Genomic DNA, 20057 nt, shown 5'->3' on the forward strand with positions numbered 1-20057 from the left:
TAATTATTTTTGCAATAAATATTTTCTTCAATTAAAATAAATATCTTGATTTTTAGTTGTTCTTGCTTATTTTAATCCTTCACTGTAAGTCTTATTTATTTTAATGTAGTTTTTATTTATCACATGTATTTTAATTATACATTTTTCTTCAAATTATTGTTCTAGTATTTTCTTGAATTAAAATAACAAATATCTTGTTTTTTAGTTGTTTTGTCTTATTTTAATCCTTGTTTTGTCTTATTTTGTCATTTATTTTAATGTAATGTTTATTTATCTTATTATTTTTATTTATTTTTTACACAACTTTTCTAATTATTTTTCTATTTTCCTCATAAAATTAAATAACATCTTGTTGAATTAAAACAAGAAATATCTTGCTTTTTGGTTGTTTTGGCTTTATAAGATCTTAAATACTTATTTTTAAATTTTTTACACAGCTTTTCTCATTATTTTTCTAATATTTTCTTGAATTAAAATGATTTTTGTTTTTGATTTTATTCCTTGTTTTATTTTGACTTTAAATCATTTTAATTCCGATCTTATTTATTTTAATGTTTTTATGATCTATTTAATATTTTTATTATCTATTTATTTTTACACAGCTTTTCCCTAATTATTTTTCTAGTATATTTTTCTTGAATTAAGGAAAGAAATAACTTGATTTTTAGTTGTTTTGATTTATTTTATTTTTTGTTTTATCTTTAAATAATTTAAATTCTTGTTTATTCCGATTTATTCTAAATCTTATTATTATAAAATTCATTATAATATCTTATTTTAATAAAATTATGTTTTTTTTTTTTTTTTACACAGCTTTCCTCTAATTAATGTTTCTAGTAATTATTGAATTAAATTCAATAACTTAATTCCTGTATTATATTTATAGTTGTTTTGGCTAATTTTAATCCATGTCTTTATGATTTAAAGTAAGACATGAAATAAAATAAGCCAAAACAAGTCATATCTTTTATTTAGTTTAACATTTTCAATTTTTACACTGTTTTTCTCTTTTCTTAGATTAAAATTAAAAATTACAAAATATATATTATATATAAATGTTTTTTTTGTTTTGGCTTATTTTAATCCTTGTTTTGTAATACTTATAAAATCATGCATTGAAGACTTTATGCTAAACCAACAAAAATGCATCTCTTCCTCATTTTCTCAGGTGACCATCCTGCAGTCGTTATGTGACCCGTCAAAGATATTATGTGTGGGAAACACACACCTGTACTGGCACCCGAAAGGTGAGCATCAATGTGAAAGAAATGACGTTTGCTTTACAGTTTCTGACAACCTGTTGTGTGTTCAGGAGGAAACGTTCGACTGGTTCAGATAGCAGTGGCCCTCAAACACATGAAGCAGGTGGTGACGGAGAAGCATCCCGGAGCCGGACTCATATTCTCCGGTGATTTCAACAGCACGCCCTCCTCCGGCCTCTTCCAGCTCGTCTGTGAAGGATCCGTCACGGAAAATCATGACGACTGGGCCTCCAATGGGCCCGAAGAACAGATCCAAGTGGGACTGACGAACCCGTTCCAGCTGGCCAGCGCTTGCGGCGCCCCGGCCTTCACCAACTACGTCGGAGGCTTCCAGGGGTGTCTGGACTATATATTTGTGGAGCCGCACGTGCTGCAGGTGGAGCAAGTCATTCCTCTACCCAGCCTTCAGGAGGTCACGACCTGCGTGGCCCTGCCGAGCGTCTCGCACCCATCAGATCACATCGCGCTGGTGTGCGACCTCAAGTGGAAGTGAAACAATCCGTTTGTGTTTCATCAAAAGCTATTTTAACTTTTTAATGTCCAAATTTCAGCATTTTATTTGTATTTATCACATAGCTTCATTCTCACTTGTACAAATGAATATTTATGATGAGGATAAGTTATTGTATAATATTTATGAAATGCCTCTTGACACCAACATGCAAATATTAAAAGCATTTAAATTCATTCATCTTTTTGTGACATTGCTTTAACGTTTCTTTTCAAACCAGAGGAGCGAATGGAAATAATCAGTTACGCAATTTTTGCGTGGACACTAATCGTGTCTTCCATGCAAGTTGAAAAAATTCAACTAGAGCGGAAAATTTGCATGGTGTGTTGTCAAGAGCTTATTGACGCATACAGTTTGATGAGTCCAGCTGTACCAGAATTTTATTTTTTTATTAAAGTGGAAAAACATCCCCCAAGTAATCTAGAGTAATGCAAATATTTGCTTTGCCTTTGCCAAGTCAATGCAAAGATGCAAATTCCCAATGGGTGACGCATTTCCAGCGAACGCGCAATATTTGCCTGAATCGTGCTTTCCGTGCAAGTTGAAATAATTCTTGAGCGAAAAACTTATTGACACGTAGGATTTGTCCGGCTGTATCAGAAAACGCAAGTGACGCAAAAAAAAAAAAAACCTCCCTAAAGTAATGCGATGCAAATATTTTGCCTTTGCCAAATGTGAATTTAATTATTTGCACGAATAGATTGCATACCAAGTCAGTGCAAAGACGTAAATTGGGTGATGCGTTTGCCGTGAATGTGTGATATTTGCCTCAATTGCAATCACAATTTTTTTCAACTTGTGCCGAAAATTTAAATAGCATGTTGTTGCACAAGCCAATCAGCGAAGAGCTTATTGACATGTACGACTTGACACGTCCCGCTCTATCAGGAAAAGTTTTGCACGAGCCAGTAACATAAGTTTTAATGATGGATTCGTTTCTTACAAACATTCAGCTTTTGTCTGCTCAAGGGATTAATTGATGGACTGGAGTGATGTGAATTACTTGTGGATTATTGTGATGTTTTTATCAGCTGTTTGGACCCTCATTCTGACGGCACCCATTCACTACAGAGGATCCATTGTTGAGCAAGTGATCCAATGCTGCATTTCTTCAAATCTGATGAAGAAACAAACTCATCTACATCTTGGTGAATACATTTTAGAAATATTTCTTTAGTAATAAACATGAATACCATCAGTTTTCAGCAATGAGCGACCTGTGTATATTCATTTCTCTTGAGCCTTTGTTAATGCACACACATACAAGTGATGTATTTCAGACTTTTATTTGCTTAATTCTTTACTCATAATACATTTTAAAAAGGGTAACAGCTAGACGATTCCTAGCACCGATCCATTTGAATAATCTCAAAAGCTGGGAATAAAAACATTTGGATATGTCTTAAACATTTGCACTGGTTTGTTCTCAGTTGAAATGCTAAATCAAAAGCGTATCGGGCAAGTGCATTCACATAGTAAAGCACAGCACGTTTAAGGCAACTGTGATTACGTAGATAAAAATTCTGCTTATTTACAACACATGCATCGTAATAGTTCCCAATATAAACTCATGCATTTTAGAAGCATTAAAACTAATGCTTACATTAATGCATTGCCAGTCTCTAAGTGTGCTACTATAAGAATAATCATTTATTTATCAAATGCATGCTTCTCTAAGAACTTTTCCTTGGATGTATGGCATGCAAACGCCTGGTCATGAGGTGCGCGGAATGAAAATAATGGAATAAATCAAGCTGAGGGAGCAAAAACAGAGCATTTTTATAAATACACACAAGTTATCATTATTAACACAATGCTTGATGCTTACTGTAACAAAAACCCAGAGCTACGGCAAGAGCTTCATAACAAAATCTAGTATTGTTCATACTGTGGTTAGATCTATATGGCTACAAACATCAAGTGGAATGATTGTGGGAAATATGTCAGTTGAGGTCAAAGGTGCAACGAATTAAAAAAGGAACAAAATGTTAAAATGCACTGCTGTAGATTGACATCAGCAGGCGGATTTTTGGTAACAATCAAACTTAAATGATACACGAACAGCTGCATTAACTCCGCTAATCATGTCCTTTGGAACAGCACATCCTGCTTGAACAGGAAGTGCAGTTTAGCGTTTGGAGAGCTGCTCGGAAAGCCAGTCTAATCCCTCGTATAAACCCGTCCCTTGAGTCGCACAGGTCGCCTGGACATACCACTGATGAAAAGCACAATATAAACATGTTTTTAATCAATAAATGGACACAGTACGCATTTAAGTGAATGAAAAAATGTAAAATGTTTTTTTAAAAAAAGTCTCTTATTACTCATGTATTTATTTGATCAAAACTGCAGTAAAATTGTGAAATATTTTTGCAATTTCAAATAAGTGTTTTCTATGTGAATTTATTGTAAAATGTAATTTATTTCTGTGATCAAAGCTGAATTTTCAGCATCATTACTCCAGGGATCACATGATCCTTATTTCTAAAGGATCATGTGTCACTGAAGACTGGAGTACTGATGCTGCAAATTCAGCTTTAATCACAGAAATAAATTACATTTTACAATATATTCAAACAGAAAGCAGCTATTTTAAATTGTAATAATATTCCACAATATTACTGTTTTTACTGTATTTTTAATCAAATAAATGCAGCCTTGGTGAGTATAATTTTGACTTTCTTTTATAATTTTATAACATTTTATAAAAACTAATTATTCCAAATGTTTGACCATATTGCACATATTGACCAAAAGGTCAATTACAGGTAACTGATCCACTGATCCAAGATACATTTTAATAACCAATATTGGGGTTTTTTTGTTGTTGTTTTTAAGCAGCTTATAATTATCCATAACTATAATAGCAATTTTAAGCATATAACCACACAACTCACAGTTCTGCTCCTGAGTGCTTGCAGGGCGAGTTTATCCGTCATCTCGCTGATGGGCATCGCGTTTGGTAAATCTTGTTTATTTGCGAAAACCAGCAGAACGGCATCTCTCAGTTCATCCTCCTGAAGCTGTTAAAGAAAATACGTGGCATAATATTTACTGCATTTTGAAACCGAACTACTTCACACAGGCAACTGTGCACAATAAAAGAAGTGTTTTGTTAGTAGTTACTCATGCTGTTTTGAATCTCAGAAGGGCGTTGCCTCACCATCTTCTGAAGCTCTTCTGCGGCTTCCTGTGCTCGCTCACGATCGTTACTGTCCACGACAAAGATCAAACCCTGAAGAAACAACACAGCATGTCACACTCATAGTCAATATCATGCACAAGTTCTTAAAAGGTTTTTTGAATGTAAATGTAACTTTTACAGTTGTAAAATGTCTAAACATTCTTAAATCAAGATACATTCAAAGACAAAGACTTTCTAAGAAATTGATCAAAACTAATTGAGTTTGTGATTAAAATTTTTGGGGAAAAAAATAGTTGTCATTTAAAATTGTTGTTTTTGTTCAGTATAAACTCAATTTTGTTTAATTTCTCAGAAGACAAGACTTCATATCTTCATTCTGCATCTGAAGTAACAGTATCTTGATTGTATTGGAAAACGTGACAACAATACTGAGGAAGATTTGCATGTACGCAACATTTAATGCCATGATTTAATACCTTTTAAAGGGACAGCACATAAAAATAAGCACTAGTCATAATGAAACACACCAGTCTAATGTTGTGAGTAGGGGGATCTGCAGTAGAGGTCAACCGTTGTTCTAAAGTTCAGAACAACCAATTTTTTATTGTTTTTAGGCATTTAAATGAATAAAAACTAGGTTTTACTATCATTACACAGCTTACTGGGCTGACACAGTTTGGTTTTAAGGTTGAAGTCTGACTCATATTTCTTATTTTATGTCACTGGCTGTGAGTTTCTACGGCCTCAAGATCATCTGTGAACGTCTTTGAAAATTATTCACTCAGAAAATAAAGAACAAGCACAATGTAGATATTCTATTATGATCTTATTGATCGATCAAAATAATCTCCAACATGCAGCAAAGAAAAAGAGAACTACACGAACAGAAGAGAAACTGTTCTGTTCTCCAAATCAAACTCTAGCAAAGGCCGTTCCAGTTCAACTTAATCCTAATAGTAACAGCAACATCCTCATACAAAGCACATCAACGGCATCCAGCCAAACTATAACTACACACCCATAGCTGTTTTTCTAGCAGCTCACAAGGCTGGGCGATCAAACTCAATCAGTACGGCCATGGCAGAATGAGCATTTCATCCTGTTGGAATGCCACGACTCCATTGTTGTTTGACTATCTTAACGGCGTCCGAGGCGACGTCCCGCCGCGATACGATGCATCCGTTTACCTGGGTATTCTGGAAGTAGTGTCTCCAAAGAGGCCTGATCTTATCCTGGCCACCCACATCCCACACGGTAAAGCAAATGTTCTTGTATTCGACCGTCTCGACGTTAAAACCTAAAGGAGGCACACAGGGTTGGGTGTGATATGCAAGATGCAGATCTTTGAAGTTGTTCACATCAAGATAAGTTTCATGTAATAAATCATTCGGGCCATGAAAAATCTTTATAAATTCTTTATTTTCTTCATGCAAAATTAAAATTTGAAGGTAAATATTTGATTTGACCTATATATGTATTTGTGAGAATATCAGTGCATTAAAAATATACTTACTATAACCTAAAAATCCACAGAATATCTAGTTTTTATCTCACAAATTCTGTCTTTTCTTGCTTTTCTGAAGTCAAACTTTCAAGATATAAAGTCAAAATTGCAAGATATAACCTTTTTAAAAAACATATAATGTTTTTTTTGTGATATAACCGTTTTTTTTCCAGAAATCTGGAAATTCAGAATTCCCCTCACAATTAAATTTATATTTTGCAATTCTAATTTTTTCCTCGGAACTCTGTTTATATGCTACAATTATGGATTTTTTCAAAACAAAATAAACAATAAAAAACATAATTGCGAGTTTTTGTCTTCCCAATTTTTTCTCATTTTTCTCACAACTCTGAGGGAAAAAAATTCTGACTTTTTTCATCAGAATTCTGTTTGCATTTTGCAATTCTATTTGTTTCTGCCACAGAATAAGAATAAAAAAGGTAACTGTGGCTTTTCGTCTCACAATTCAGACATTTTTCTCATATTTCTGAAGAAAAACTCAAAATTACAAAAAGTAGAATCAGAATTCTGACATTTTTCTTGCAATTCAGAATTTTTCTCCTCAGAATTCTGTTTACATCTCACAATTCTATTCGTTTCTGCCACAGAATAAGAATAAAAAAGGTAACTGTGGCTTTTCGTCTCACAATTTAGACATTTTTCTCATATTTCTGAAGAAAAACTCAAAATTACACAATGTAAACTCAGAATTCTGACATTTTCCTTGCAATTCTGACCTCTTTTCTTCAGAATTCTGTTTACGTCTCGCAATTCTATTTGTTTCTGCCACAGAATAAAAATAAAAAAGGTAAGTGTGGCTTTTTGTCTCACAATTCAGACATTTTTCTCAAATTTCCGAAGAAAAACTCAAAATTACAAAAAGTAGAATCAGAATTCTGACGTTTTTATTGCAATTCTCCTCAGAATTCTGTTTATATCTTACAATTCTATTTGTTTCTATCACAGAATAAAAATACAAAAGGTCATTGTGGCTTTTTGTCTCATAATTCAGACATTTTTCTCACAATTCTGAGGAAAAAAAATAAAAATTACAAAATCTAAACTCAGAATTCTGACATTTTTATTGCAATTCTGAATTTTTTACCTCAGAATTCTGTTTACATCTCGCAATTCTATTAGTTTCTGCCACAGAATAAAAATAAAAAAGGTAACTGTGGCTTTTTGTCCTGACTTTACACCATATAATTTCGACTTTCTTACTCAGAATTGCGAGACAAAGACAAAACTGTGAAATAAAGAGTCGCAATTAGTTTTTATTTTTTTATCCTGTGGCAGAAATGGGATAAAAGTTTCCATAGTTATCTCATATCACTTACCTATAGTTGGAATAGTTGTGACTATTTCTCCCAGTTTGAGTTTATAGAGGATTGTGGTTTTCCCTGCTGCATCCAGACCAACTGAAGGAGAACAGGAATCAAATCAAGTCAAACATACTGGAAAACTGTAGTTTGAATAAATACCTTCATATTTCTTAGAAAACGACAAGTGTTTGATTTACTGATTCATCACCAGTTTGAATTCATTTCAACGTCAAACGCCTTTCTTGTATAGTAAGAGCTCCAGAAACATAACGTATTGTAAAATGTAAACAAAATGTACACGAAATTGGCATTTATCAAAGCTAACTCACAAAAACAAACAACTTCCAACTCACCCATGAGAATTCTCATCTGCTTTTTTCCAAACAAGCGAGAAAAGACGCTTGAAATGGTCAAACCCATGTTAAAAACGTCTCAGAAACAAGAAAAAAGTGTCAAAGTCAAACTTATTCGAGGAGTTCAACTAAGAGGAACCGCCGCTAACGCTTTAGCACAGCAGCTTCTGCACTTCAGATCAACGTTCGTTAAAAATCCGCCTGCTCAAACTGCAGTCACATCAGCAGATGTGTCCGAGTAACTCTTTCTTCTGTTTTCTTCCTTCTGTCGTCTCTCTGTGCAGTTCAAAGTGTGTTTTGTGCAGCAGTTTGAACGCTACTGTTTCTCGACCACGTCACACTTCTGCTCGCGGGCGCAGCGGCTCCAACGCGGTCGAAATGACGTCAGCGGTGCCACATCATGAAACACGACGGAGAGCCCGAAAACTTTATAAACATCACGTTTCTTCATTATTTACCTGCAAGTTGTTTTTTGTAGTTCTTTTCTTTTTTGTAGTTCGTTTTTCTTCTTTTTTTGAACTTAGTTATTAAACTTAAAAAACTACGATTAATTATAGAAATAATAATATTACTGCTATATTATTATGTAATACTTAATATTATTATGTAATATTTAAGTTCGTGTTAAACGTACAAATATAATAATAATAATAATAATAATAATAATAATAATAATAATAATGTTATATAATATTTGCTGTTATATAATATTACCGTTTAAATTCAGAATCAGTGATGTTTTATTAATATTTTTATTAAAATGTGTGTGTATATATATATATATATATTATATATATATATATTATTATATATATAAGATGGCATTAGGGTGCCTTCCTTAGCTGTTATTGTCGTTTTAGTTCGTTTTTCTTCTTTTTTTGAACTTAATTATTAAACTTATTAAAATTATTAAACTTAAAAAATATGATTAATTATAGAAATAATAATATTACTGCTATATTATTATGTAATACTTAATATTATTATGTAATATTTAAGTTCCTGTTAAACGTACAAATATATATATATATATACACTACCTTTCAAAAGTTTGGGGTCAGTAAGACTTGTAATAGTCTTTAAAGAAGTCTCTTATGCTCATCAAGGCTGCATTTATTTGATTAAAAATATAGAAAAAACAGTAATATTGCAAAATGTTTTTACAATATAAAATAATGTTTTTTATTTTAACATACTTTAAAATAGAATTTATTCCTGTGATGAAAAGCTGAATTTTTATCAGCTGTTACTCCAGTCTTAAGTGTCACATGATCCTTCAGAAATCATTCTAGTATGCGGATTTATTATTAGAATGATCAATGTTGGATAATATCAACAGTTGTGCTGCCAAATAATTTTTGGAACCTGTGATTTTTTTTTTTTCAGGATTCTTTCATGAATAACAAGTTTAAAAAGTACAGTGTTTATTCAAAATATAAATATTTTATAACAATATAAATTATTTATTATTAACTTTTAATAAACTTTTAATTATTAACTTAATGCATCCTTGGTGAATAAAAGTATTAATTTCTTAAAAAAAAAAAAAAAAAAAAAAAAAAAAAACAATAAAAATGTACTGACCCCAAACTTTTGAACGGTAGTATATATTTGTATTATTATATAACAGTAGTATTAATATTTATTTAGTTTATCATAGGTATATATATATATATATGATAAACTAAATAAATAATAATACTTCTGTTATATAATATTATTATATAATATTTGCTGTTATATAATATTAATGTTTAAATTCAGAATCAGTGATGTTTTATTAATATTTTTATTAAAATGTATTTATATATTATAAGATGGCATTAGGGTGCCTTCCTTAGCTGTTAATGTCAATTTAGACAATTGTCTAAATGAAAAATTAATATGTTGTTTATTCTAAATAATTGTTTATTTGTAAAAATGTTACACACACACACACAATTTATACAAAAAAAAAAAAAAAAATATATATATATATATATATATACACACACACACACACACACACACACACATATATATATGTGTGTGTGTGTGTGTTTTCATCATTACGTGTACATGTTTTCAGTTTAATTTGTGTATGTGTTTTCAGTTCATCATTTATTGGAATTATTTGCAAGCACAGATTAATATTTCCTGTTCTTAATATTTTGCTAATTACATTTTTTTTTAATTCTTTAAAAATTATTTTAAAATTATTTAAAAATTCCCTAGCTGTTAATGTCACTTTAAATAAACATTTATCTAAATTTTTTTTTTTTTACTTGTATTTATAAAAAATGCAATCCATTATACAGACTATATATATATTATTAATCATTTATTGGAATTATTTGCAATCACAGATTAATATTTCCTGTTTTTATTAATTTGTGTTATCGTCTATCTATCTACCTATCTAGTCCTATTTTTCTTGATAAATATTATGATCATGTTTACATTCTAATTTAGCAATTTTTATTTATTTATTCTTTTCATCTATATCTGTCTATCTATCTATCATAATTGTGCAAAACTTACTCTTATTTCTCATGCAATTTTCTATTATGTAATATTTATTTATTAAATGACATAAGCAAACTGTAAATAAATATAGATAATTTATTGGAGATACATGAAAGGCACAGGTAGATTTATTTTAGGCAGACATCAGTTTGTTCTTTCAAAGTACATATGCAACAAGACACATACTAAAATAAGTCAAACAAGACATGTTTTTTACAGCAGTAAATCAACAGTAAATTAAATACAGTACTAGATAAATAAAATAATAAAATCATTGCACATAGTACAGCAATAGTGCATAATGTATGAATTCAGCTACAATCTAGTGTATCAAAGTGCCAGACGTGCACATTAGAAGCAAAAATAGGCCAAGAATTAGTATTTTATTTATTATTTTATATAAAAATATACTGTAATAATATCCCATAAATATCTCAATATAAAAAATTAAGTTGGAGACATTATATATAGGCTACATTTTAGTGTTTTATCGTTTGGACAGTTGATTCGCAAGCCAATCCAGTCCTTCATATAAACCTGATCCTTGAACCGCACATGTGGGCTGAACAAACCACTGCAAAAGAGAGACAAAGAAACATGTTTACTTCACTGAAACACATTACATGATGCATTACACGTCAAACAGAATTTGTATGTCTCACCTGTCTTCCTTTCAGTGCGTGTAAACCCAGTCTTTCTGTCAGCTCGTGGACCGGCATGGCTTTGGGTAAATCCTGCTTGTTAGCAAGAACTAACAGAACCGTGTCTCTCATTGCGTCTTCCGCCAGCATCGCGTTTAGCTCCTCCGCTGCCATTTCAATCCGATCATGATCACTGCTGTCCACCACAAAGATCAAACCCTGAATCACACAAACACAAATATTATATAACAAATGCAAAATCATACTGTATATACAGTCATGTCTATGTTAAACTCTTACCTCAGTGTACTGATAATAGTATTTCCAAAGAGCTCTGATTTTGGTCTGACCGCCAACATCCCAAACAGTAAAGGAGATGTTTTTATATTCAACTGTTTCAACATTAAAACCTAGAGAAAATTAAGAATTTTAACATATTTAGTAACTCCACATAAGGAAAGACATGACAAATGTACAGCATCAATTACAAATTTCTTACCAATAGTTGGAATGGTTGAGACAACTTCACCAAGTTTGAGTTTGTAGAGGACTGTTGTTTTCCCTGCTGCGTCCAGACCAACTTCAAAAAAAGAAATATTAACATTTATTGCACAATGCAAATATTCATAACCTACGTCAGATTATTAATAGTCTATGCTCATTTTACATTATGGTCATTAAAATAATTTAAACACTTTATAAGGTAGCCTACACCGAACTGTAAGACATTAAATTAAAAGTTTGGAGAAAAAGATTTACTCACCCATAAGCATCTTAATCTGCCTTGTCGGAAAAAGACGAGAGAAAAGCTGGGAGAAATAGTTGCCCATGTTTGCAATAAGACAGAACCGCTGTTGCTGAAGATAAACGCTGAGTTCAAAGCTGAGATTGCTAATGGTGTGTTTTCAGTGTGTTGGTTTATATAGGATTTTTTACTTTCGGTTTGACTGACAGCTCAGCTCCGCCACTCTCACAGCAGACGCGCTCAGCTTCTCCCAAGGCAAATCCAACGCGTTCGAAATGACGTCACTTACTGTACCACGTGTTTAAACTTTTTTTTTTTTTTACAATTTAAAGTTTTAAATATTTGATTTTATTTGAATACACTTTAACTAAATAAATAGGAAATATGAGCAGTAAAAATGTTTTTGTTAAAAACAGACTAAACAAATAACCTAGCTACTGTAGTTTTTATTGTGGTTTTAATGTTGGAAACATTTTGCTGACGGTGTGTCATTAAAATGTTAATATTTCAGCCTATTTGCGGAAGTATACTTTTTACTGTACAATGTACCTAAAATAACACATCATGTGATGACCTCAGGTTTATTATAATTAAGTATCCATAAAAAAACAATAACACATAGACCAGTTTCACAGCAAATAAACAGCAATTAGTAAGAGTAAGATTTTTTTATGTTTTTTAAAGAAGTCTCTTCTGCTCACCAAGCCTGCATTTATTTGATCCAAAACACAGCAAATGCAGTAATATTGTGAAAACTTTTAAGATTTAAAATAGCTGCTTTCTGTTTGAATATATTTTAAAATGTAATTTATTTCTGTGATCATTAGCATCATTACTCCAGGCTTCAGTGTAACATGATCCTTCAGAAATCATTCTAATATGCTGATTTGCTGTTCAAGAAACATTTATTATTACTATTATTATTATCTATATTTAAAACAGTTGAGTACTTTTATTTCAGGACTCTTTGATGGATCCAAAGATCAGCATTTTTCTGAAATAAAAAGCTTTTTTGGGAAAGAAATTATAGAAATTAATATTTTTATTTAGTAAGGATCCTTTAAATTGATCGAAAATGATGATAAAGATATTCATAATGTTACAAAAGATTTCTATTTCAGGTAAATGCTGTTCTTCTGAACTTTATAGAAACCTGAAAAAATTCTACTTAGCTGTTTTCAACATAATGATAATAATAATAGTTTTATTTTTTAAAGGAAATCAGAATATTAGAATGATTTCTGGAGGATCATGTGACTGGAGGAATGATGCTAAAAATTCAGCTTTTAAATCACAGGAATTAATTACATTTTAAAATATATTCGAATAGAAATCAGTTATTTTAAATAGCAAAAATATTTAAAAATTTTACTGTTTTTGCTGTATTTTGGATCAAATAAATGCAGGCTTGGTGAGCAGAAAAGACTTCTTTAAAAAACATTACAAATCTTAAAAAAAACTTTTGACTGGTAGTGTATTACAATAAAATTTTTTAAAAAATACTAAAACAACACAACATGGAATAAAACAGTCCAGTGTACATTATTGACAGGGAAAATTTTAATACTATTGTTGTCATTACAATATTTTACCATAACATTTGTACAACATTTTACAGTACAATTACATGTATTGTCTTTTATAATATAACTCTTGTCATATATGGCTACTATATACATATATGTTATACTTTCTTGAGCATGGCATCAGATTGTCTTGGTTGTTCTGATAAAAACATTAGTTAAATGACAAATGAATAGTCAGTATTTTACAAAAATGTCATTCATTCTGCAAATATGATTAGTTATTGAGAGTGAAGCATAAACTACATTTCTTTGTATAAATTAATAATTTATTGGATCAATTTTTAATGCAAAATTATGAAAACAACATTATGACATTATGAACGTTTACATTCTGATTAGGCAATTCTGTTTTTCTTTATTTATGCATGCATTACATATACATCTTACATTAATATATTTACTATGACAAAACATACTCTATTTCTTACGCAATTTCTATTCTGTAATATTTATTTTTTAAAATGAGACAAAATATATACATCATTTATTGGAGATAATTGGAAGGCACATATATTTATTTTTTTCAGGCAGATTTCAGCTTTCTTTCAAAATCCACATAATTATAACAATAAAAATGAACAATAAAACATATTATTTTTTCAGAAGTAACCTTACAATATAAAATATACCGTTTTAATTTAATAATATATAATAAACCAAGATTCCGTTGAGGTAATAAACACCTGGAGGCAGTTAAATTGAGTTACAGTAGTGTATTATTTTCAAGTATCAGTCCACAAAAACCCAAAAATAAAGTTCCAGCATTATGGTTATTTGGACAGTTGATTCGAGAGCCAATCCAGTCCTTCATATAAACCTGATCCTTGAACCGCACATGTGGGCTGAACAAACCACTGCGAGAAAGACAGAGAAACAGGTGTTTACTTCACTGAAACACACTACATCATGCATTACACGTCAAACAGAGTTTGTATGTCTCACCTGTCTTCCTTCCAGTGCGTGTAAACCCAGTCTTTCTGTCAGCTCGTGGGCCGGCATTGCTTTGGGTAAATCCTGCTTGTTTGCAAAAACTAACAGAACCACATCTCTCAGGTCGTCCTCCGCCAGCATCGCGTTTAGCTCCTCCGCTGCCGTATCAATCCGATCATGATCACTGCTGTCCACCACAAAAATCAGACCCTAAAACACACATGAACAATTCTCAACTCAACTCAACTTTATTTATAAAGCACTTTACAACACCCAAAGTGAACCAAAGTGCTGTACAGCAAACTAAAAACTCAATAAGACATAACAAACATAACAAATAACAATATAACAATGGCTCTTTGAGACAAGTTTTGCAAACTAAAAACACACTATAGTGCATTTAAATCTTGGAGTTACCTTGGCGTTTTGATAGTAATGTCTCCAGAGGCCTCGAATTAAATTCTGACCGCCAACATCCCAAACATTGAACGCAAGGTTTTTATATTCAACTGTCTCCACGTTAAAACCTACAGATGACAGAATTATGAGCAGTTAGAAAAATGTGTCATAATTTAGATAAATTACAGCTTGCTTTGAGTTTCTTACCAATAGTTGGAATAGTTGAGACAACTTCACCAAGTTTGAGTTTGTAGAGGACTGTTGTTTTCCCTGCTGCATCCAGACCAACTTGAAGAAGAAATATTAACATTTATTCCACAATGAATGTGTAAATGCACATATTTGGAATATTTTCTTCCATTCTATTAACTTTAGGTCTAATTAACATGCACAGGACTATTTAATTAAATAGGATAATTCTAAATATAATATATAATAAATAAAATATACTTTAATAATATTAAAAGTTAATAAACAATAAAAATGTATTTGCCACAGAAAATTAGTTTAATAGTTTCTCGAAATTAAAAATAACAATAATAATGGCAGTGAACACAGGGTTATAGAAAAAGCATTTACTCACCCATAAGCAACCTCGTTTCTGTCTTCCTTGAGAGACGCCAGAGGAGGTTGGAGAAGAAGACGCCCATGTTTTGAAACAGCAAGATGAAAAAGCTACTTGCTTATTTATACAGTATGTCCGTGTTTGTATTTACATAGACTTTTTTTTTACTTCCGGTTTGATTGACAGCTCAACACAGCCACTCTCACAGCAGACGCGCTCTTTGGTTTCACTCGCGGCAAATCCAACGCGTTCGATTTGACGTCACCTACTGTACCACGTGTCTAAACAAACTTTGTACAGTTTAAGTTGGAAACCTCATTTGGGTTAAGTTTATTACAATCCTAGCAACAATTTAAAGTTTAAAATCTCTTGGCTGAATGAATGATCATTCGCGATGTGGTTTTCAATATGTTTAAATTCACATATGCTTTTGAAGAGAGCTGAAGGGCGTTTTACAACAACAACAACAACAACAACAAAATAATTATTTAAAACTATGACTGCTTTTCTTATTGATTTTGGGAGAGATTCTGTGGTGGAAATGTCTCTTGTAAATTACACAAAAATAATATTTTCAATATTGTCTCACAAAGCTCTTCAGTTGTACTGCCTTTTTTACTTTAAAACGAGTAACCTTTGTTTATTTGACTAAAATGTAGTCACTAAAATGTAGTATTTTTTTTTTTTAAAGCCATTAACCAGACTTTCAAAATGAACTGGATTAAGTATTGTTTATCTAATAATGAGTTACTCTGGTTTTGGATTCCTAACCTAATTTTCAAATGTTGTGGTGGCCTTAAATGTATATTGTCCTGTAGCTTTAAGTGTAGTAAATTACCTATCAAACTCTCAAATTTTCATAAACAAGCCCTAGAATCCTGGAAGACTGCTTTTAAACAACTTCTCCCTGCACACATGTATTATTTGGAACAATGAAAATATATCGTCTGGTAACAAATCACTTTTTTTTTCATTGAATGGGTGAATCAAAATATTTTTATTTTTGTTTCTGATTTATTCAATGCTTATGGGGACCTGATTTTGTGTCATTAATAGGTGCAACAATCTCAGTAAAAGATTTTAATAAGGTGATTAAAAGTATACCTGTCAGTTTGAAAACTTTGTTTAAAGCTCATTTATGTTATGGCTGTATAAACAATCATTTTCCTACACTTGCATTCAATGGAGTTCATGTATTAGATAAAAATGCAATAACTTTTTTTTATCAGAAATGCTCTTTCTTCAACTCCAGGATGTCCCTCAAAAGCACAATCTAAATGGAGAATATGTTTTCCCGACTCTGATTTGAAAAACTTATGGACCTCTCCTCACAGTCTTTTTATTCCAAATAAAATTAAAGAACTCCATTTCAAAATTGTGCATGGATACTACCCTTGTAATCTATTTTTGAGCAGGTTCTCTGAAAATATATCTTCTTTGTGTTCATTTTGTAATACTGATGAAGAATCTGTTTTACATCTGTTTTGTCATTGCCCATTCTCCAAGTCTTTTTGGTCAAGACTTACCATATTAATATCTTTTTGTTGTAACAAAATGATAGAAATGACAGAACCTATAATTTTTTTGTCTGACTTTCATTCTAAACACAGTAATCTTGTCCATACTGTATTATTGCTTTGTCTTCTGGGTAAATTTCACCTTCATAAAGCCAGAAATATTCATTGTAAACCTAACTTTAGATTGTTTTCATCTGATTTAAAGTCTTTTTTTGCCTCTTTTAACAATGTGTCCAAACCATTGAACTCAAAGGCTTCTAAAACTTTTAAAATCCTTGAGTCAGTTGTACAACATCTTTGAGTTTTTCTTTTTTTTTATGTCCGTATGCCCCGTGTTACATCTTCATTATTGTAATATTTGAATTTGCAATAAAAAATAAAAAAATAAAATGTAGTCACGTGGTACAGTAAGTGACGTCATTTCGAACGCGTTGGATTTGCCTCGACAGAAGCTGAGCGCGTCTGCTGTGAGAGTGGCGGTGTTGAGCTGTCAGTCAAACCGAAAGTAAAAAAGCCTATATAAACCAACACACAATCACAGCTTCATCACTGAAACAACCAGAGCCTCAAACCTCCGGACCTAAACACAGCAAACAGAGCTTTCATCCGCACTTTTTTAAAAAAAATAAATAAATAAAATGGGCTTGTTTTTCTCTAGTCTTTTCCCTCGTCTCTTCGATAAAAAAGAGATGAGGTTGCTCATGGGTGAGTACAAATATTACTTATTGTTTTCATGAAATTTAATTAAAACGTAAGAACATATTCCAATTATGAATCTTGAACTTATTCATTGTGGAATAAATGTTAATATTTCTTTTTTTGAAGTTGGTCTGGATGCAGCAGGGAAAACAACAGTCCTCTACAAACTCAAACTTGGTGAAGTTGTCACAACTATCCCAACTCTAGGTAAAAAACTTAAGCTCAAATAAATGTATTAACAGTTTAAAAGGACATTTTATAAGTACAGAATCATATAGACTGCTTGAATTGTGAGTAATAATGACTGATTCTCTCTAGGTTTTAACGTGGAGACAGTTGAATATAAAAACATCTCATTCACCGTTTGGGATGTCGGCGGTCAGGACGTTATCAGACGCCTCTGGAGACATTACTATCAAAACACTAAGGTAAATTTCAGTTTCAACAACATTTAATATCTAGCCAGTCACGTTTATGAGCTGTATTGAGTGTAAATGTGTGTTTGTGTGATTTAGGGTTTGATCTTTGTGGTGGACAGCAGTGATCATGACCGGATTGAAACGGCAGCGGAGGAGCTAAACGCGATGCTGGCGGAGGACGAGATGAGAGATGTGGTTCTGTTAGTTTTCGCAAACAAGCAGGATTTACCCAAAGCCATGCCGGTCCATCAGCTGACAGAAAGACTGGGTTTGCACAAACTGAGAGGAAGACAGGTGAGACATACAAACTCTGTTTGACATGCAATGCATGATGTAGTGTGTTTCAGTGAAGTAAACGTGTTTCTCTGTCTTTCTCGCAGTGGTTTGTTCAGCCCACATGTGCGGTTCAAGGATCAGGTTTATATGAAGGACTGGATTGGCTCTCGAATCAACTGTCCAAACGATAAAACACTTAAAAGGTCAAACTACTTGAAGAAAAGGCACTAAATCAGAGCTGAATGTATATATTACGTCTCCAACTTTAAATATTTATGAAATATTCTTAATTCTAGCTCAGTACTTCCTATGTAGTTAATTTTACTACTGTAAAGATGTATTTTTGGTCTGTTTTTGGTTCTAATGTACGTTTATCTACAATATATGTCTTTCAATTAAATGTTGTATTTATTATTTAATGTTTTGTTTTTAAATATTTTTATGCATCAGATAATTTTAATTTAATTTTTCATAGAAAATGACCAATTTGCAGTACGATTTTGGTCATTGTACAGTTTTTCTAATCTAAAACCAAACATTTAATTGTAATAAATAAGTCTGAAACAACTTTCTGTGTGATTTCAGTCTTTGAATACTAGAAATATACACACACACACACACACACACACACACATACATATATATATATATATATATAGGCAGTGAAAACGGCAAAAAAAAAGTGTACTATAGTTAAACGATGTTAATCACAAATTAACCATGGTTTTACTACACTAACCATAGTTTAACCATGGTATTTATGGTAAAACGGTGGTTATACAAAAAAGATGAAAAAAAATGGTTACTACACTTTACTATAATAAAAACATGGTTAATTTTCTTTCATCTTTCCGTTTTGTTTTTATAACTAATTGTACTGTCTTAGTGGTTTGATGTTTTCTACTGTTTAAAAAAAATATTTTTTGAAAAAACAAACAAACAAAAATTCGTCATACCCGCACCGAAGTCTCGATCCGAATCAAATGATTCGCGTTCCGGAGTTCTATCTGCATAATGATTCGCGAACCATCATTTCAGATCAGTACTTCGAAACGCGGATCGTGAATCATTCAGTGGAATAACTGAACTGAATAGAAATCGCGAAACCGATCCAAAGTTCCGATCTGAATCAAATGATTCACGAACCTGCTCTGAAGTCGCGATCTGAATAAAATGATTCGTGATTCACGATCCGATTCGAGCATTATGAAAGAGTGAATCATTTTGTGACGCGATTGTTTAACCGATTTTGAACTGTCAGAAAGCTCCGTTTCACCCATCACTACAAGCGATGTCGAAATTCGAAAATGAATGCCTCTTTTAATCTGTTTTTTGCTAGTGAATCGTTTGAACGGAATGATCGAAGTCACGAGTTTGAATCAATCGGAGCGGTTCCAACGTAAATGACTCACTCCAATGATTCAGTTTGTCGAGTCCTACGCTTTTCGCATCTTCTTTAGCCGTGTTTACACGACACTGTAAATATTACGGGCTTAGCTCGCTAGTTTTATGACATCAACTGAAATAAGCGAAAAAAGTATGATGTTTACAAATAAAATATCAATATTTCCATTCCGAAGATAACATCCAACACAAATCTACGAACATATTCGAGCTAACTTGTTTACTGCTAACAACAGAGTTTCAAAACCACCAAAAATCCCATAGACTTACATTG

The 20057-nt window shown here is 31.9% G+C and overlaps 5 protein-coding genes across 5 annotated transcripts in view; 2 read left to right on the forward strand and 3 right to left on the reverse strand.

Moving 5' to 3' along the window:
• The window catches only part of pde12 (phosphodiesterase 12), a 6309-nt gene extending 3399 nt beyond the window's left edge, over positions 1–2910 (forward strand). Inside the window, exons 3-4 of the mRNA XM_051122444.1 lie at positions 1169–1247; positions 1313–2910. Coding sequence (XP_050978401.1) covers positions 1169–1247; positions 1313–1755 — 522 coding nt within the window. The 3' untranslated portion in view covers positions 1756–2910. The remainder of the gene's footprint in view (positions 1–1168; positions 1248–1312) is intronic.
• A 133-nt stretch (positions 2911–3043) lies between these two features.
• arf4a (ADP-ribosylation factor 4a) lies at positions 3044–8484 on the reverse strand. The gene is made up of 6 exons (XM_051122445.1): positions 8098–8484; positions 7760–7840; positions 6106–6215; positions 4937–5008; positions 4671–4796; positions 3044–3988 (listed from the first exon to the last, which is right to left on the reverse strand). Exons 1-6 carry the CDS (start codon positions 8162–8164, stop codon positions 3902–3904), a joined length of 543 nt encoding a protein of 180 aa, XP_050978402.1. The 5' UTR covers positions 8165–8484; the 3' UTR covers positions 3044–3901.
• Positions 8485–10724: 2240 nt separating this feature from the next.
• Positions 10725–12211, reverse strand: LOC127172924 (ADP-ribosylation factor 4-like). The gene is made up of 5 exons (XM_051122447.1): positions 12007–12211; positions 11743–11823; positions 11544–11653; positions 11265–11462; positions 10725–11176 (listed from the first exon to the last, which is right to left on the reverse strand). Exons 1-5 carry the CDS (start codon positions 12071–12073, stop codon positions 11090–11092), a joined length of 543 nt encoding a protein of 180 aa, XP_050978404.1. The 5' UTR covers positions 12074–12211; the 3' UTR covers positions 10725–11089.
• A 1387-nt stretch (positions 12212–13598) lies between these two features.
• LOC127172926 (uncharacterized) lies at positions 13599–15682 on the reverse strand. The gene is made up of 5 exons (XM_051122448.1): positions 15487–15682; positions 15111–15191; positions 14922–15031; positions 14517–14714; positions 13599–14428 (listed from the first exon to the last, which is right to left on the reverse strand). The coding sequence occupies exons 1-5, from the start codon at positions 15551–15553 to the stop codon at positions 14345–14347; spliced, it is 540 nt and encodes a 179-aa protein (XP_050978405.1). The 5' UTR covers positions 15554–15682; the 3' UTR covers positions 13599–14344.
• A 1310-nt stretch (positions 15683–16992) lies between these two features.
• On the forward strand, positions 16993–18732 carry LOC127172923 (ADP-ribosylation factor 4). The gene is made up of 5 exons (XM_051122446.1): positions 16993–17690; positions 17811–17891; positions 18003–18112; positions 18200–18397; positions 18484–18732. The coding sequence occupies exons 1-5, from the start codon at positions 17624–17626 to the stop codon at positions 18568–18570; spliced, it is 543 nt and encodes a 180-aa protein (XP_050978403.1). The 5' UTR covers positions 16993–17623; the 3' UTR covers positions 18571–18732.
• Positions 18733–20057: the final 1325 nt, after the last annotated feature.

This window comes from Labeo rohita, chromosome 11, assembly GCF_022985175.1.
Source record: "Labeo rohita strain BAU-BD-2019 chromosome 11, IGBB_LRoh.1.0, whole genome shotgun sequence".
Classification (NCBI taxonomy): domain Eukaryota; kingdom Metazoa; phylum Chordata; class Actinopteri; order Cypriniformes; family Cyprinidae; genus Labeo; species Labeo rohita.

Coding starts and splice junctions, on each gene's coding strand:
- LOC127172924 (XM_051122447.1), bottom strand. CDS start 12,073: ATGGGCAACTATTTCTCCCAGCTTTTCTCTCGTCTTTTTCCGACAAGG. Junction 11,654..11,742: donor CTCAACCATTCCAACTATTG/GTAAGAAATTTG, acceptor AATTTTCTCTAG/GTTTTAATGTTGAAACAGTT. Junction 11,177..11,264: donor ACGCACTGAAAGGAAGACAG/GTGAGACATACA, acceptor TCTCTTTTGCAG/TGGTTTGTTCAGCCCACATG.
- LOC127172923 (XM_051122446.1), top strand. CDS start 17,624: ATGGGCTTGTTTTTCTCTAGTCTTTTCCCTCGTCTCTTCGATAAAAAA. Junction 17,691..17,810: donor AGAGATGAGGTTGCTCATGG/GTGAGTACAAAT, acceptor CTTTTTTTGAAG/TTGGTCTGGATGCAGCAGGG. Junction 17,892..18,002: donor CACAACTATCCCAACTCTAG/GTAAAAAACTTA, acceptor GATTCTCTCTAG/GTTTTAACGTGGAGACAGTT.
- LOC127172926 (XM_051122448.1), bottom strand. CDS start 15,553: ATGGGCGTCTTCTTCTCCAACCTCCTCTGGCGTCTCTCAAGGAAGACA. Junction 15,192..15,486: donor AGAAACGAGGTTGCTTATGG/GTGAGTAAATGC, acceptor TTCTTCTTCAAG/TTGGTCTGGATGCAGCAGGG. Junction 15,032..15,110: donor CTCAACTATTCCAACTATTG/GTAAGAAACTCA, acceptor TGTCATCTGTAG/GTTTTAACGTGGAGACAGTT.
- arf4a (XM_051122445.1), bottom strand. CDS start 8,164: ATGGGTTTGACCATTTCAAGCGTCTTTTCTCGCTTGTTTGGAAAAAAG. Junction 7,841..8,097: donor GCAGATGAGAATTCTCATGG/GTGAGTTGGAAG, acceptor GTTCTCCTTCAG/TTGGTCTGGATGCAGCAGGG. Junction 3,989..4,670: donor AAGCACTCAGGAGCAGAACT/GTGAGTTGTGTG, acceptor GCTTTTCATCAG/TGGTATGTCCAGGCGACCTG.